The sequence below is a fragment of the Heptranchias perlo genome, chromosome 14 (genome assembly GCF_035084215.1).
Source record: "Heptranchias perlo isolate sHepPer1 chromosome 14, sHepPer1.hap1, whole genome shotgun sequence".
Classification (NCBI taxonomy): domain Eukaryota; kingdom Metazoa; phylum Chordata; class Chondrichthyes; order Hexanchiformes; family Hexanchidae; genus Heptranchias; species Heptranchias perlo.
In genome coordinates this window covers 8,928,775-8,945,299 of record NC_090338.1, presented here as the reverse complement: position 1 = coordinate 8,945,299, position 16,525 = coordinate 8,928,775, and the positions used below count along the sequence as shown (strand labels likewise).

At 41.5% G+C, this 16,525-nt stretch overlaps 1 protein-coding gene and 1 long non-coding RNA gene across 4 annotated transcripts in view; one reads left to right on the top strand and one right to left on the bottom strand.

The window, feature by feature from the left end:
• The window catches only part of LOC137332307 (uncharacterized), a 58,666-nt gene that overhangs the window by 12,942 nt on the left and 29,199 nt on the right, over positions 1-16,525 (top strand). Inside the window, exons 2-3 of one of the 2 annotated variants that reach the window (XR_010965623.1) lie at positions 4,025-4,182; positions 6,307-7,204. This is a non-coding gene — a long non-coding RNA (uncharacterized lncRNA). Of the gene's footprint in view, positions 1-4,024; positions 4,183-6,306; positions 7,205-16,525 lie in introns of those variants that run through there. The other variant, XR_010965624.1, reaches the window with a different exon arrangement.
• Positions 1-16,525, bottom strand: part of LOC137332306 (protocadherin gamma-A11-like) — a 182,120-nt gene that overhangs the window by 151,137 nt on the left and 14,458 nt on the right. The window contains exon 1 of one of the 2 annotated variants that reach the window (XM_067996020.1): positions 4,435-7,035. The exons of the other annotated variant lie outside the window; for it this stretch is intronic. Within the exon in view, the coding sequence (XP_067852121.1) occupies positions 4,435-6,870 (2,436 nt within the window). The 5' untranslated portion in view covers positions 6,871-7,035. Of the gene's footprint in view, positions 1-4,434; positions 7,036-16,525 lie in introns of those variants that run through there. 2 annotated transcript variants of the gene reach the window in all.

Genomic DNA, 16,525 nt, shown 5'->3' with positions numbered 1-16,525 from the left:
CTCCCTTCAAGCATAGGCCGTGACTTCTGCTTCTACTGTTCTGGATGACATGAAATAACTTGTCATGGTCTGCACTATCTAGTCCCTTTAGAATCCTGAAAATAGAAATCATATCACCTCTCAACCTTTTCTTTTCCAGTTCAATCATTCTGATTGCATTCTTATATATCCTTTCAATAGCTGCAATATTCTTTTTGTACTGTAGTGACCAGATCTGTACACAATATTCTAAGTGCGGATACACCAATGATTTAGAAAGTGGCAGGATTGCCTCATTATTTTGGCTCAATATTGACCATTTGATATAGCCCAACATCTGATTCGCTTTACTCACTGCCACTGAGCATTGTTGTGATAGCTTTAATTTATTCTCAACCAGGACCCCCAGATCTCTGTTTGAACCTCAGATCACTGTAAAGCAGCAATTGATTCAGTAAGAAAGTTGTCTAACTCTTGGTAAAAGAGAAAAAATGGCCCAGAATTTGCTGAAATGATGTACAACATTATTAACTTTCTAATCGGCCGGCAACTTGTGGCAAAGAAGAAATATGCCATCAGTGATGAATCACAACAAGTTGCTGGGTGATTTGCACTGCTCCGCCTTTAGCTTTGCAAAAATGGCATCTTGCCCTTAACCTCCCCGTGAAATTGTTTGCAATGTTACAGAAAAGAAGAAAGGAATGTAACTGATTAATTTAAAAGTAGATTGCATTTCAATTTATTTGTCTTTATACACATGAACTGTCACCCAACTTTTATATGGGTGAATTTGAAAACTTGCTTGTTCTACTTGCAACTAAATATATAGAGTAGCTTAGTCCAAATATAGTATATGGAATTATAGACCTGTGGATTTTCTTTCATTAGAAATCAAACACCCTGTTATTAAGTTTGCTAAAACTAATTGATCATGGGTGGTTCCTAAGGTAGAATATTTTATTTCGGATATGTTAACGCAATTAGTCAGTATTTATATACCCTGCCCCCTCTCCATCAAGCAAGACACAGAGAATAAATGCATGGCTTGGTATTGTGCAGCCTCAAACAGATTATTAGGCTACCATGCTGAATGCCTCGTTGTGCTAAGCTTTTGAAAAAAATATATAAATGAATGTTGGAAATTAAAATATCAAACACAGAAAATGCTAAAAGTGCACAATAGATAAGTCTAACTTTCTAGATAGAACTCGCCATCAGGACTGTTCAGTATTAATGAATGGTGAATTGCTGCATAATAGGCTTGGCATCAAAGTTGAAGCCCATGCAATAATAGGGGCAGTGGCAGCATGGATACAAAATAGGCTAAGTGACAAGAAACAGAGAGTATTGGTGAACGGTTGTTTTTTGACTGGAGGAAGGTGGTGTTCCCCAGGGGTCAGTACTAGGACCACTCCTTTTCTTGATATATATTAATGACTTGGACTTGCGTGTAGAGGGCACAATTTCAAAATTTGTAGATGACACAAAGCTTGGAAGAGTAGTGAACAGTATGGAGGATAGTGATAGACTTCAAGAGGACATAGACAGGTTGATGGAATGGGCGGACATGTGGCAGATGAAATTTAATGCAGAGAAGTGTGAAATGATAGATTTTAGTAGGAAGAATGAGGAGAGGAATTATAAACTAAAGGGTACAATTCTAAATTGGGTGCAAGAATAGAGAGATCTGGGGGTATATGTGCACAAATCATTGAAGGTGGTACGGCAGGTTGAGAAAGTGGTTAAAAAGGCATACAGGATCCTAGGCTCTATAAATAGGGGCATAGAGTACAAAAGCAAGGCAGTCATGATGAACCTTTATAAAACACTGGTTCGGCCACAACTGGAGTATTTTGTCCAATAATGCAGCACACTTCAGGAAAAGGGTACAGAAAAGATTTACTAGAATAGTTCCACGGATGAATTCAGTTACGTGGATAGACTGGAGAAGCTGAGGTTGTTCGACTTAGAGCAGAGAATGTTGAGAGGAGATTTGATAGAGGTATTCAAAATCATAAAGGGTCTAGACAGAGTAGATGGAGAGAAACTGTACCCATTGGCAGAAGGATCAAAAACCAGAGGACACAGATTTAAGGTGATTGGCAAAAGAACCAAGGGCAACATGAGAAAAAACTTTTTTACACAACGAGTGGTTATGATCTGGAATGCATTGCCTGAGGGGGTGGTGGAGGCAGATTCAATCATGGCTTGCAAAAGGGAATTGGACCAGTACTTGAAGGGAAAAAGTGCAGGGCTGTGGGGAAAGGTCGGGGTAGTGGGCCTAGCCGGATTGCTCTTGTAGAGAGCTGGCACAGGTTCAGCGGGCCGAATGGCCTTCTTCTGTGCTGTAACCATTCTATGATTCTATGGTTGAAGAACCCATTTAAGAAACAGCTAGATGATTTATTGGGGTGATAGTAGGTTTAGTAATCTGGAAGGATGAATTCAAATGGACTGAAGGGTCTCCTTCATCTAAACCCATTTTGTGTAAATAAAGGTGTAAATTGTTGCTTACTGTATGAAAGTGATCTTCAGAGCTTAGCTATCCTATGTATATTCTTGCTTAACTTCCCAGTAAATGTCATTCAGATGCTGCTGTTATTCCCTTCATTTTGTACCACTCTTGACTCTTTGTACTTGATTTTGTCTTTCAACTGTCTGCATAGCTTAGGCTATTTGAGAGACTGTGCATATTAAGCATTATTTTTATTATTTTTTGTTCTCCTATCTCAGAGCTTCACCCACTGGAAGCACAATTTAGAAATTTCTGTGCTGAAGGTATTGGGGCCTACAGAATTTCCCATTCATGTATGGATGAGCCCACTGACCTCCACACCCAACTTTTCACTTTGTGCTCCTGGTGGAGGAAACTCCATGTCAGAAGCACAAATTTGTAAAAGCTACTCAATAATGTAAAGCATTTACAGGTTTCTTCTGAATTAAAAAATGTAATAGGATATTAAACGTATTAGTGTTCTTTGTTCTAAAAGTCATTAAAATATTTTAACTATTGACTTCGATTTATTGTTCTCCCATCTTTGCTTCCCATGGCATGTCCTGACTCGTCATACTCAGTTCGACACAAAATTCAGTTTTGATAGAGAATTGCATTCAAGGTCACCAACTTTTGTCTTTGTTGTAGATAAATGGATGGAAACACGAAACAGGATTTCAAAACATGCAGATAAGATACATACTCCATGACTTGTATTGATACAGCCAAGGATGAGAGACCTAGTAGTGGTTTTCTGGACTCAGTGCAGAACAGCAATCAACAAACCCAATAGGATGTTCAACTAAATAGCCAGAAGAATAGACCATTAGTCAGAGGAGGTAGTGCTCTGGTTAGATGACACCATGAACACTGCATTCAGTTCTGAGACATTCAAGCACTGGATTCAAGCCATGCGGATGATCTCCAATGGCAGAGGTCTGAGTTATGAAGCATGACCGAAGGAACATGGGTGCTTAGCCTAGAAAGGCGGTGTCTGGGAGCTGCTCTTATGGGGGTACATACGATTGTTACAGATAAAGAAGTGGGGGATACAATTTCAAACTAGTAAAAGATAATTTTAGGACTCATGTCAGGAAATTCTACATAGCAAGAGTGATCAATGTATGGAATAGCATTCTAGCTGGAGTTGTGGAGACAAAACTCCTGAAATCATTTATGAAGTAATAGCCTGCTACAATGAGAGGATGTTAGAATTTTTCCAGATGCAGGAATTAAGATGGGCCAAAGATTATTCCTCATTACTAATTATCTTGTGTTGTTGTGAAAAAAATCTAATATAAGTCTTGTCAAATCCCGCAATTATGTTTCGAAAAAAACGAATCACAAATAAACTGGACTTGTTCCTCACTGTGGCTAATATCAATGGGTGCAGCAGGTCGGTGGGACTTGGGTTTGTACCTCATGGTCATTGTGATCTCCTGGAACATTTTTTTTCATTGGGGCAGAAATTGCTCAGAGCGGCGAAGTAACGGTTGCCACTGCTCCATTGTTTTATATTAACTAACTTACTTTACACACTTCCTCTAATAGGTAACGGAAAAGAGCCCAGCTTTAGTTCAAGTGAAGCTAGGACCCGTGGGAGAAGCGAGGGAATCACCCTCTCCCCTCGACCAATCAGACTGCAGCATTTTTGACGAGCTGCGAAACTGTTTCTGCAGGCTTCGAATGTGAAAACTCGGAACTGAAAGGTACATCATTAAAATCATTGTAAAAACAGTTATCTCCAGTCTCTCCACATAAGTGAAGTCCCTAACCCCTGGTATCAAGCTAGTAAATTACGAAAATTTATTTTCACTCTTCAGAGTTTTAATATCATTCTTGATAGATGAAGATGTGTATATTCCAGTATAAAAATAAGGAAGTTACATGATAACACAGGGAAAACCAATAAATAATTAAAGAAATGGATTTGCTATACTCTTAACGTTCACGTCACTCACCTCAGTGGCTAATATTGTCGCGTTGTCCATTTCTTTTTCATTCCATTCTGAAAAATACCTGTCAGTAGCATCAGATTGGTGTCTGACGGATGCTGCATTTAAGTGTGGCAGAAACTTGGAATCGCTTTTAACCGATGCTGGAGCAGACCGAAGGGTATAACAGTACGTTTGAGCGAGAGAACCAGATCCACGCACTTCAGTAACATTTTTAATTAGACTGGAGTCTGGTACTGTATGAAAATTAAGATTAGAATTTTGATATATCGCACCTGAATCGCTGGGTTCAAAACACCAACACCAGTCCTCATCACTGCTTGCACTGCGGCAAATTGTGATAACAAGCGCAATCAGGGCAAGCATTAGGGTAAGTGTGATTGCCCCTAAAGATATTATTATATAAAGGGCTGCACTAGAGGGATGCTCAGGCATTCTTGGCATGAATGTAACGGCATGTACGACGTCTTCAGCGCTGTCTACTATTGAGAGTGTGATAGTGATAGTGGTAGATAAGGGTGGATGCCCATTGTCTTTTACCAATATGACCATCATCTGTATTGCGGCATCTTTGTCCTCAATTTGACGAGTCGTTCTTACTTCTCCCGAGTTAGTCCTCATGGTGAAAAGATTCTGATTTGTAGCTCGGAGAAGCTGATAAAACAATCGTGCGTTCTGCCCAGAATCAGCATCAACAGCAATGACCTTGACCACCAAGTATTCTGGATCGGCTGACCGCGGAATGGTTACCTGGGACCCATTCTTTGTTAGCGGAAATACGATTACAGGTGCATTGTCATTTTGATCCAGGATGATTACGTTCACTGTATGGTTAGTGCTTAGTGGAGGCAATCCAGCATCTTGCACATGAACGTAGACCTGGAAATTCTTGAGTTGTTCATAATCGAAGGACCGCTGCGAAAAGATTATCCCGTTCTCTGAATTGATAGAGACGTATGAAGAGATGGGCATATCTTGCAACTGGCTATCTAGAACGGAATAGGAAAGGTGGGAATTTGGACCCAGGTCAGGGTCAAAAGCAGAGACTGAGCAGATGGAAGCACCAAAAGCGTTATTCTCCATTACGTATGCAGTGTGAACTTTGTCTACAAAGCGCGGAGGGTTGTCGTTTACATCTGATACTTGCACTTGAATAGTTTTATTGGTGGATAAAGGAGGAAATCCTGAGTCATGGCAGGAGATATCAATGTGGTATTCAGACACGGTTTCTCTGTCTAGTACGTGATTGATAACTACCGTGTACGAATTTTTAAAAGTCGACTTGAGTCCGAACGGTAGGTTGGGAGGAATCAGACAGCTAGTTAGTCCGTTATCCCCAAAATCCTGGTCTGTTACACTGATTAGCGCTATCACAGTCCCATAATGTACATCCTCACGGACCGAATTAGATACCGACATCAGAATCATGTCGGGAGGATTGTCATTGACATCTTTGACGTCTATGAGGACAGTGCAGTGCACGGGAAGTGCAAATGGACCCTTGTCTTTGGCTTCCACTATAATTTCATAATTCTTGGCTTCTTCAAAGTCTATAATTCCTTTTACTGTAATTTCACCTGTTTGGGAGTCCATATTGAAAAGTTCGAGGACTTTACTTGGAGTAAGGTCACTGAGAGAGTACATTATCTCTGCATTAGTGCTTTCATCCAAATCGGTGGCATTTAATTTGATAACTAGAGTACCTATCGGGACATTTTCCATTAAACTGCTTTTATAGAGCGTCTGGCCAAATACAGGAGAGTTGTCATTGACATCGAGGACAGTGACGATAACTTGGGTTGTACCAGTTCGCTCTGGGGTACCTCCGTCAGCGGCAGTCAGAAGTAAATGATGACTCGCCTGTTGTTCTCTGTCCAGGTACTTCTGCAGCAGCAAGTGGACAAACTTACTATCGTCGCCGCTATTCTGTACTTCTAAAGCAAAGTGTTCATTTGGGCTGAGGTAGTAGATGCGGACAGAATTGATTCCCAGGTCCGGATCATGGGCACTCTGAAGAAGAAATCGAGTTCTCGGTGGCGCTGACTCTAGGACCTCCAAACTGATCTCAGCACTCGGAAAACTCGGGGAATTGTCATTTATATCTAATATCTCCACCTCAATACGATAGAGTTCCAATGGGTTTTCTACAACAACCTCCAGATTCATAAAACAAGCAGGACTCTGCCCACATATGTGCTCCCTGTCTATCATTTCATTCACAAACAAAACGCCATTCTTTAAATTAATCTCGAAATACCGTTTTCTTACTGCAGACATTATGCGGAGCCTGCGACCAGACAGCTGTCTTACATCTAGCCCCAGATCTTGAGCAATGTTCCCAACGAAAGCACCATGCTTCAGTTCTTCGTGAATAGCGTAGCGAATCTGTCCATAAACGATATTCCAGACAAAAAGCAGGAAAACTGTAAACAACGCTTGCATTCTCTGTCCGAATTCGCCCTTGCATTCGCAGTGATGCAAAAATAATTCACACTCCACCCAAAACAAATCAATTACTGATATCCAATATATACCAAGTAAAATGCTGACCAATATCACCAATAGTACTGGGAATCAGAGTAGCAGAAAGGACGATTCCGATGTACGATTACAAACAGTGGGAGTCTGTTTTCCTCTGTTTCTGCATTATGCGTAGTATTGGGGGAGGGGGGATAGATCGCCAGCAGCATTTTAGCGCCTCATTGGTAGACAGCGACACAGAGAGTCTTTGCCAATAATTACACTGAATGCTTATTAAAGCTAGACATATGCAAAGTGTGAAAGTTACGCTTATTCGTGTGTTTACACTGAATAATAAAAGTGACTGTCTAACTCATCGATTGTTCCATTGCCTCCAACTCAATTCTTAGAACATGAATACTGCGTCAAAATTCAAACATTAATCATTAAGTTCTGATTATCTATACGAATATCTAAAAGGAAAGTTGGGGTTTAGGGAACATTAAAGGTATCGCGCATTTCTTCACTTATTGGCGTTGAATTTCCCACCTGGACTCATCGCAGAAGTTAGACCACAAAGCGCCTCTTTTCTTCCAATCTCAAGATACACCTGAATTTCCTGCCAATCTAAATAGATAGGGTCCGAACGTAAACATGGGCCTAAATTGGCGCAAATTAGCGTAAACAATCAGGGCACAAGGAAAGAACTCACACTATATAATCTTTCTTTAAGTGTAATAATTTCAACTCATTCAATCATCATTCCTGCACATTAGGCACAACTGAATAAGAACTTGCAATCGGGAAGCTTTACAATTTTTAATGTTCCATAAAAATGCATTAAAACAAACAGAAAATACAGTACAGACAGCCACTGGAAGAGGTCCACGATTCATACATGTGTTGTCACTAAGTGAAGAGCAAGTGATGGACATTTTGGGCAGGGGGCGCATCAGGAACAAGACGTCTGGTGAGGCTGAAGAAGTCCTGCAGAGTTTTAAACCATCTGTCCCTTCTTCCCTTCTCGCTTAAATGTCATCCTTACACATGGTGCATGACAAATGGTTGCTGCTTTCAGAAGTCAAACATCTGTCTCTGCGTAGCCATGTCACTAAATGCTAACTCTTACCCATTTTTAATATTTCTGCTTCAGAGGCTCCAATCAGCCCTCGGGAGGCAGAAGAATAAGGCATTGCAAAACAGGAGCCATCACTCAATCTCATACTTGCGGACACCAGCTCAGGGTTTGGCACCACACTTAGTTCAGAAAGTAGGCGAGAGTGGTCTGCCGTGGAGATGTACCCAGCATCAGTGTGCAGGAGCAAGAGCAGGGGGATAAGATGGCCCAGGAAGCAGCTCACTAGAGGGAAAGCTTGCATCGTAGCCCCGCTGTGCAGTGTAGAGGTGAGCACATAGAGGGCCGACAATACATAAGAAGACTGACGGCAATCTATATAGACCTCTAAGCGCACTCAGCTGCCTGATAGCTAGCTTGTGCACAATATCGGAGAGCAGAAAGGAGTCCAGTTCCAACTTGTGTGCTGTCTTTGCGCAGGGCATTGAGACCATGCAGTCAAATATGGAGTGAGTGGTCAGCTCTATGAGCACCGCTGGGGAACCCAAAGCCATTGAGTCTTTGGTGACAGCTTTTGTTGAGGGTAAGACTGCAGCCATCTTGTTTCTGGGTTCCAGCACCTCTTCTGGCTTACAAGTCTTGAAGGAGAGAGGGTATATGGACTTTGAGAGTCTCCCAGCATGCCTGTACTCTGTTGTCATGAGAGCAGAGGGAGTGCTGAGACTCAACCCCCTGAGATTGGCATTAGCTCCATGGGAGAGGCACCTTCTGTCCCCTCTCAGTATTACAGCATGCCGGCTTCCCCAGCAGCCTCTCAACCTGTGCCATTTTTGGTGACAGACAGCTAACTGGGCTAGACTGCCACGGCCAAAGTCGAATCTCAGCAGTCTGTAGCCGATCGTCAATGACCAGTGCACCATGAGGTTGCCCACCACAGTCAGCTCAAGTGCCGTCAGCAGATGGTCAGCATCCTTCCACCTCCCAAGCTGTAGCCATAGGAAACCACTTCATATGAGCACTAGAATAAGTAAAAGACCACACAAGACAAGCAATAGTTCTTTGAACAAGAGTGATTTGCAGTTATATAATAGTCATGTAACAAGTAGATCTTGTGAAATCAAGAATGGAGTCTGTTGGAAGTAAAATGTTTTGTTTTGTTCTCTAGCTGTTAGTCTTAATAGTCTTAGTGATGTAACAGGAACAGCCATGAAGTTGCACTGGTTGAGGGCATCGATATGGTGGGTTTCATGACTGGGTGAAATGGAAGGAGGAAATGTTGATGCTCTGGTCAGGGGAGTGATTGTTCAGGAGAATCTCTCCTCAATAATGTTCTGCCTTACAGCTCTAGAATCTCGTTGTACTCTTCTTCTGCATTGTTCGTTTCCTCACTGCCTTCATGGTCAACCTTTTTGTTCTGAGGCAGCTCCAAGACAGTTCTCCTTTGTATAGCAAGATTTTGGAGCATGCAGCAAATGATAAATCTTGACACACGCTCTGGTTGTATTGAAGGACCGCCGCACCCACACCGCCTCCCCCACCCCGCACCCCCGTGAGCTGTCTAGACAGTGGACCGTTGTTTTAGGATTCCAATTGTCTGTTCGAACAGACTCTTGCTGCTGTATGGCTCTCATTATATCCGCACTCCGCGTCTGTGCCAGGATTCCTGACTGGAGTCATGAGCCAGTTGGTGAGGGGATAGCCCTTGTCCCACAGCAGCCAGGCTACCACCAGATGGTCTGAAACAGTGGGGGATTTCAGGACTGGCACTGTATGAAAGCATCATGACTACTGCCAGGAAACCGGGCACAGACCTGCAGGAATCGCTGCCTATGGTCACAAAAAAAGTTGAACATTGAACTGATGGAAGCAATTCCTGTTGAGAAAAAGAGCTGATTCGTGATGGGGAGCGCACACGTCGACATGCAGGCAGTCTATGATGCCCTGCACCTGTGAGAATCCAGCAAATGGGCATATCCCAATGCACTTTCTTCCAGCTTATCAGCCTCCATGGGAAAGGAGAACTGTTGATGCCTTGCAAATAGTGCATCAGTGACCTGCCACACGGCTGTGTGCACAGCAAACTGACTGATGCTGTTGATATCAGCAGAAGTCGTTTGTAAGGACTCAGAGGCATAAACATTTAGAACCATGGTGACCTTCAGTGCCAGGCAGTGAGTGCATGCCCTGCTCCCAGGCTTCAATTTTTGCTGCAACAGGTGACACAGGTATGTGATTGACTTCTTGAGGCCTTACACACTGCTCCTCTGTAAAGTTCGGGTATGATGTTTTGTTCCCGAATACCGACATGATGGAATGCTTCCAACTTCTTTGCTTACCTCGCCCTCTTCTTGCAAACACGGCAGATTTTTGCTGCCTTCCTTGCTGCTGTTCCTCCTCCTGATTTGGGAGGCTTAACGGTAAGCCCAGCAGCATTCCCTTGAGGAATAAAAACTTCACGGGAAAAGTGATCCAACCATTGCTAACTAGAGAAGTTAAGGATAGTATTAGATTAAAAGAAAATGCTTAGAATGTTGCCAAAAAGAATAGTAAGCCTAAGGATTGGGAAGGTTTTAGAAATCAGCAAAGGATGACCAAGAAATTACTAAAGAGGGAGAAAATTGAATGAGAGTAAACCAGCAAGAAATATAAAAACAGATTTTAAGAGTTTCTACAAGTATGTAAAAAGGAAGCGATTGGCGAAAGTAAATGAGGGTCCCTTAGAGGCAGAAACAGGAGAAATTATAATGGGGAATAAGGAAATGGCAGAAACGTTAAACAAATATTTTGCATCCGTCTTCACAGTAGAAGACACAAAAAATATACTGGAAAGAGTGGGGAACAAAGGGGCTAATGAAATGGAGGAACTCAAAGTAATTAAGATTAGTAAAGAAAAAGTACTGGAGAATTTAATAGGAATAAAAGCCAACAAATCCTCTGGACCTGATGGCCTGCATCCTAGTGTTTTAAAAGAGGTGGCTGCAGACATAATGGATGCATTGGTTTAGATCTTCCAGAAGTGTCTAGGTTTTAGAACTGTCTCCTTGGATTGGAAGGTAGCAAATGTAACCCCGCTATTCAATAAAGGAGGGAGAGAAAATAAGGATCTATAGACCCATTAGCCTGACATCAGTAGTAGGGAAAATGCTAGAATCTATTATTAAGGACGTAGTAACAGGGCACTTAGAAAATCATAATATGAAAGGGCAGAGTAAACACGGTTTTATGAAAGCAAAGTCGTGTTTGACCAAACTATTAACTTTTTTTGAGGTGTAACTAGCAGGATAGATAAGGGGGAACCAGTGGATGTAGTACATTTGGATTTTCAAAAAGCATTTGATAAGGTCCCACAAAATAGATTGTTACACAAGATTAGGGCTCATATTATTGGGGGTAACATATTAGCATGGATTGAGGATTGGTTAACAGACAGAAAACAGAGATTAGGAATAAACGGGTTATTTTTGGGTTGGCAGGTTGTAACTAGTGGGGTGCTGCAAGAATCAATGCTTGGGCCTCAGCTGTTTGCAATATTTATCAATGATTTAGATGAGGGGTCCGAGTGTAATGTATCCATGTTTGCTGATGGTACAAAGCTGGTGGGAAAATATGCTGTGATGAGGATGCAAAAAGGCTGCAAAGTGATATAGACAGGTTAAGTGAGTGGGCAAGAAGGTAGCAGATGAAGTATAACACAGGGAAAAGTGGAATTATCCATTTTGGTAGGAAGAATAGAAATGCAGAATATTTTTTAAAAGGTGAGAATCTAAGAAATGTTGATATTCAGAGGGATTTGGGTGTCCTTGTACACGTATGATAGAAAGTTAATATGTAGGTATAGCAGCAATTAGAAAGGCAAATGATATGTTAGCCTTTATTGCATGGGCGTGGAGTATAAGAGTAAGGAGGGCTTGCTATAATTATATAGGGCTGTGGTGATACCACATCTGGAGTACTGTGTACAGTTTTGGTCTCCTTACCTAAGGAAGGATATACATGCCTCAGAGGGGGTGCAACATAGGTTCACTAGATTGATTCCTGGAATGAGAGGGTTGTCCTATGAGCAGTGATTGAGTAGAATGGGCCTATATTCTCTGGAGTTTAGAAGAACGAGAGGCAATTTCATTAAAATGTATAAAGTTCTTAGAGGGCTTGACATGGTAGATGCTAAGACACTGTTTCCCCTGGCTGGAGAGTCTAGAACTAGGGGTCATAGTCTCAAGATTAGAGGTCAGCCATTTACGACCGAGATAAGGAAAAATTTCTTCACAGAGGGTTGTGAATCTTTTGAATTCTCTACTCCAGATGGCTGTGGATGCTCAGTCATTGAGTATATTCAAGATTAAGATTGATAGATTATTGGACATTAAGGGAATCAAGGGGTATGGGGAAATTGCAGTTGATGTAGAAGATCAGACATTATCTTATTGAATGGTGGAGCAGGCTCGAGGGGCCGTACGGCCTACTGCTGCTCCTATTTCTTATGTTCTTATGTTCAGTAATTTCAAAAAAGAAATCCTGTGAAACAGTTCCAGCCCTCCACAGCCTCACTCTGCAGAAGTATTAAACAGGAAAACACTTGCCGAAACAACCAAGGGTCTGGCTCAAAAGCACGCTAGCAGCCTAAAATGATTAACCAGAGAATTATGTTGTTGGAGGTGATAGAAACATAGAATCATAGAAAATAGGAGCAGGATTAGGACATTCGGCCTTTCGGGCCTGCTCCACCATTCAAAATGATCGTCTAACTCAGTACCCTGTTCCCGCTTATTCCCCATACCCCTTGATCCCTTTAGCATTAAGAAATATATCTATCTCCTTCTTGAATACATCTAATGACTTGGCCTCCACTGCCTTCTGTGGTAGAGAATTCCATAGGTTCACCACCCTCTGAGTGAAGAAATTTCTCCTCATCTCGGTTCTAAGTGGCATACTCCATATTTTGAGACTGTGACCCTTGGTTCTGGACTCCCCAGCCATCGGGAACACCCTCCCTGCATCTAGTCTGTCTAGTCCTGTTAGAATGTTATATGTTTCGATGAGATCACCTCTCATTCTTCGAAACTCTAGTGAATATAGGCCTAGTCAACCCAATCTCTCCTCATACGTCAGTCCTGCCACCCCAGGAATCAGTCTGTTAAACCTTTGTTGCACTCCCTTCATGGCAAGGACATCCTTCCTCAGATAAGGAGACCAAAACTGCACACAATACTCCAGATGTGGTCTCACCAAGGCCCTGTATAACTGCAGTGAAATATCCCTGCTCCTGTACTCAAATCCTCTTGCAATTAACGCCAACCTACCATTCGCCTTCCTAACTGCTTGCTGCACCTGAATGCTCGCTTTCAGTGACTGGTGTACAAGGATACCCAGATCTCGTTGCACCTCCCCTTTTCCCAATTTATCTCCATTCAGATAATAATCTGCCTTTCTGTTTTTACAACCAAAGTGGATAACCTCGCATTTATCCATGTTATACTGCATCCGCCATGCTCTTGCCCACTCACCCAACTTGTCTAAATCACATTGGAGCCTCTTTGCATCCTCTTCACAGCTCACATTCCACCCCAGCTTTGTGTCATCTGCAAACTTGGAAATGTTACATTCAGTTCCCTCATCCAAATCATTGCTATATATTGTGAATAGCTGGGGCCCAAGCATTGATCCCTGCAGTACCCCACTAGTCACTGCCTGCCACCTGAAAAAAAAACATTTATTCCTACTCTCTGCTTCCTGTCTGTCAACCAATTCTCAATCCACGCCAGTATATTCCCCCCAATCCCACGTGCTTTAATTTTGCACACTAACCTCTTGTGTGGGACCTTATCAAAAGCCTTCTGAAAATCCAAATACTCCACATCCACTGGTTCTCCCCTATCTATTCTACTGGTTACATCCTCAAAAAACTCCAGTAGATTTGTTAAGCATGATTCCCCTTTCATAAACCCATGCTGACTTTTTCCAATCCCATTAATGCCCTCCAAGTTTTCTGTTACCACATCTTTTATAATAGACTCTAGCATTTTTCCCACTACTGATGTTATGCTAACTGGTCTAAGATTCCTTGTTTTTTCTCTCCCTCCTTTTTTAAATAGCGGGGTTACATTTGCCACCCTCCAGTCTGTAGGAAGTCTTCCAGAATCTATAGAATTTTGGAAGATGATCACCAATGCATCCATTATTTCCAGGGCCACTTCCTTTAGTACTCTGGGATTATCAGGCCCTAGGGATTTGTCAGCCTTTGCCCCATTCATTTCCCTGGCACTATTTTTTTTACTAATACTGGTTTCCTTCAGTTCCTCCCTCTCACATGACCCTTGCTTCCCTTACATCCCTAAAAGCTGTTTCCCAATTGTCCCACGTCGATGTGCAGGGGAGTTAAGGAAGTGCTGTTAAGGAAGCACAAACAGGCACCAGCTTAACAACAGTGCTGTTATTAAAGAAAAAAATAAAGGACTTGCATTTACATAGCACCTTTCACGGCCTCAGGACGTTCCAAAGCGCTTTACAGCCAATTAAGTACTTTTGAAGTATAGTCACTGTTGTAATGTAGGAAACGCAGCAGCCAATTTGCAGCAGCAAGATCCCACAAACAGCAATGTAATAATGACCAGATAGTCTGTTTTAATCAATTTGGTTTAGGGATAAATTTTGACCAGGACATGAGGAGAATTCACCTACTCTTCTTCAAAATAGTGCCATGAGATCTTTTACAACACCCAAAGCAATAATTTTACCACTGGCACACATCACTGAAAGGAAACAGCGAAGATTAACCCTTTTGTGTACTGAATGTCTTTTAGAACTTGCACGTTCATTACCTGCCAAAAATAATGGTGAGAGAGCAGATAGAGTTTAACGTCTCATCCGAGAGGAGACACCTCCAATAGTGCAGGATTCCTTTAGCACTGCACTGGAGTGTCAGCCTAGATTATGTGCTTAGGTCTCTGGTGTGGGATTGGAACTCACAACCATCGGCAAGAGTGCTACCACTGAACCACGACTGATTAAGGTGCAGGAGCCAGATTATAATATTTTAATGATACCTGAACTTGTGGCCGCGAGCTGCTCTGAGCCCCTAACCAGCACCCGACCAATGTGGCGTCACACACACTTCTGGCAGTCTTCTGGCGCCGAACCTTGTGCTGCTGCATTAGACTTAGTCGCGCCACGTTTCGCACCCAAAAATGTGCGAGATGCATGATATTTTCACTCCCAATATTTTCACAACAGATCAAGTTGAAGAAGTTTAGGCAAATGGACAAATATTTCATACATTAAGTTGGTTGGATGATTATGTGTCTCAAAAAGAAAAAGAGAACTTTCGCTTTAATACTTTATCACACCTTTGAGAAACATTTTAAAACTGTTCACACAAATTAACTTTTGAACTGCAGTCACTTATATAAACCAGCGCAGAGACAATTGACTGGCACCAAAATCCCACAAAAAGCATCGAGATACATGAGCAGTTAATCAGTTTTGAGGGTATTAGTTGAAGGATACATTTTGGCTAGGAGATAAGGATAAACCCTCGCTTCACCTCGAAAAGTGTCAAGGGATCGTTAATGTCCAGCCAAACAGGCAGATGGGAGCTGGATTTAAAGTGTCGTCCGAATGATTTTTCCTTCGACATAAAATAGCACTAAACAAGATAATTTAGATAAACTCCAAATTATCGTCTTTTCTTCAAACTTCAAGAGATGATCTGCTGAACGTTTGAAATCAATAGTTAAACCATAATTTTTTTTGCAAAGTGCAGATCAAGGGTAACCTCAGAGATAATCACTGAATAAACAACTACATTGTGTTCGATGTTTGAGATTGCTGATACTGTTATATTTAATGGAGACCAGTGATGGTTTTCACGAGACAGATGGCTTGATACTATATGTGACGGCAGCGTCGCTAAGTAAGGCGTTAGATCTAGGGCAGAGTTGGACACGATACAAGGCACGTGAACATAGTACAGTCTGATCAGATTCTAACTTTCTCATGACTGACAATGAAATGCAGTTAATATTTGCACAATGTCCTCCATGTTTTTGCATCTACAATTTATTTATTTTTATTAAATTATAATTGGAAATATGAAATATTTAGCATGATTTTATTATCATGATGCTTGCTTAACTGGTAAATGTAGACGTTATTTTTGTTGCTAAAACGTCTATTAATAGTTTTAAAGATACATCATTTAATTAAAAAGTTAATTTAAAATTATACTGTTGAACTGCTGACAATGAATGGACCCCTAGCAAAACTAATCTTCATTTCAAGATTCTGAATAGACATATTTATATTTCATTACCAAAATTACGTGTTAATTCTATTCATGATTATGATGCCATAAATAATTAGATGAAATAAGGGGAGCTGATATTAAATGGCACGATCAATGGGGCAGTTATTGTAATAGGGGAGCCATTGGGTTGTATTAGTAAAAGTCAACTTTTAAAAATTCTCCTCGGGCATTAACTTTCATTAACGCTTGATGTAAGAATTGTAAATTGTTCTTATCTAGTTGAAGAACATTTATATTCTAAAATTTTAGATAAAGATAAT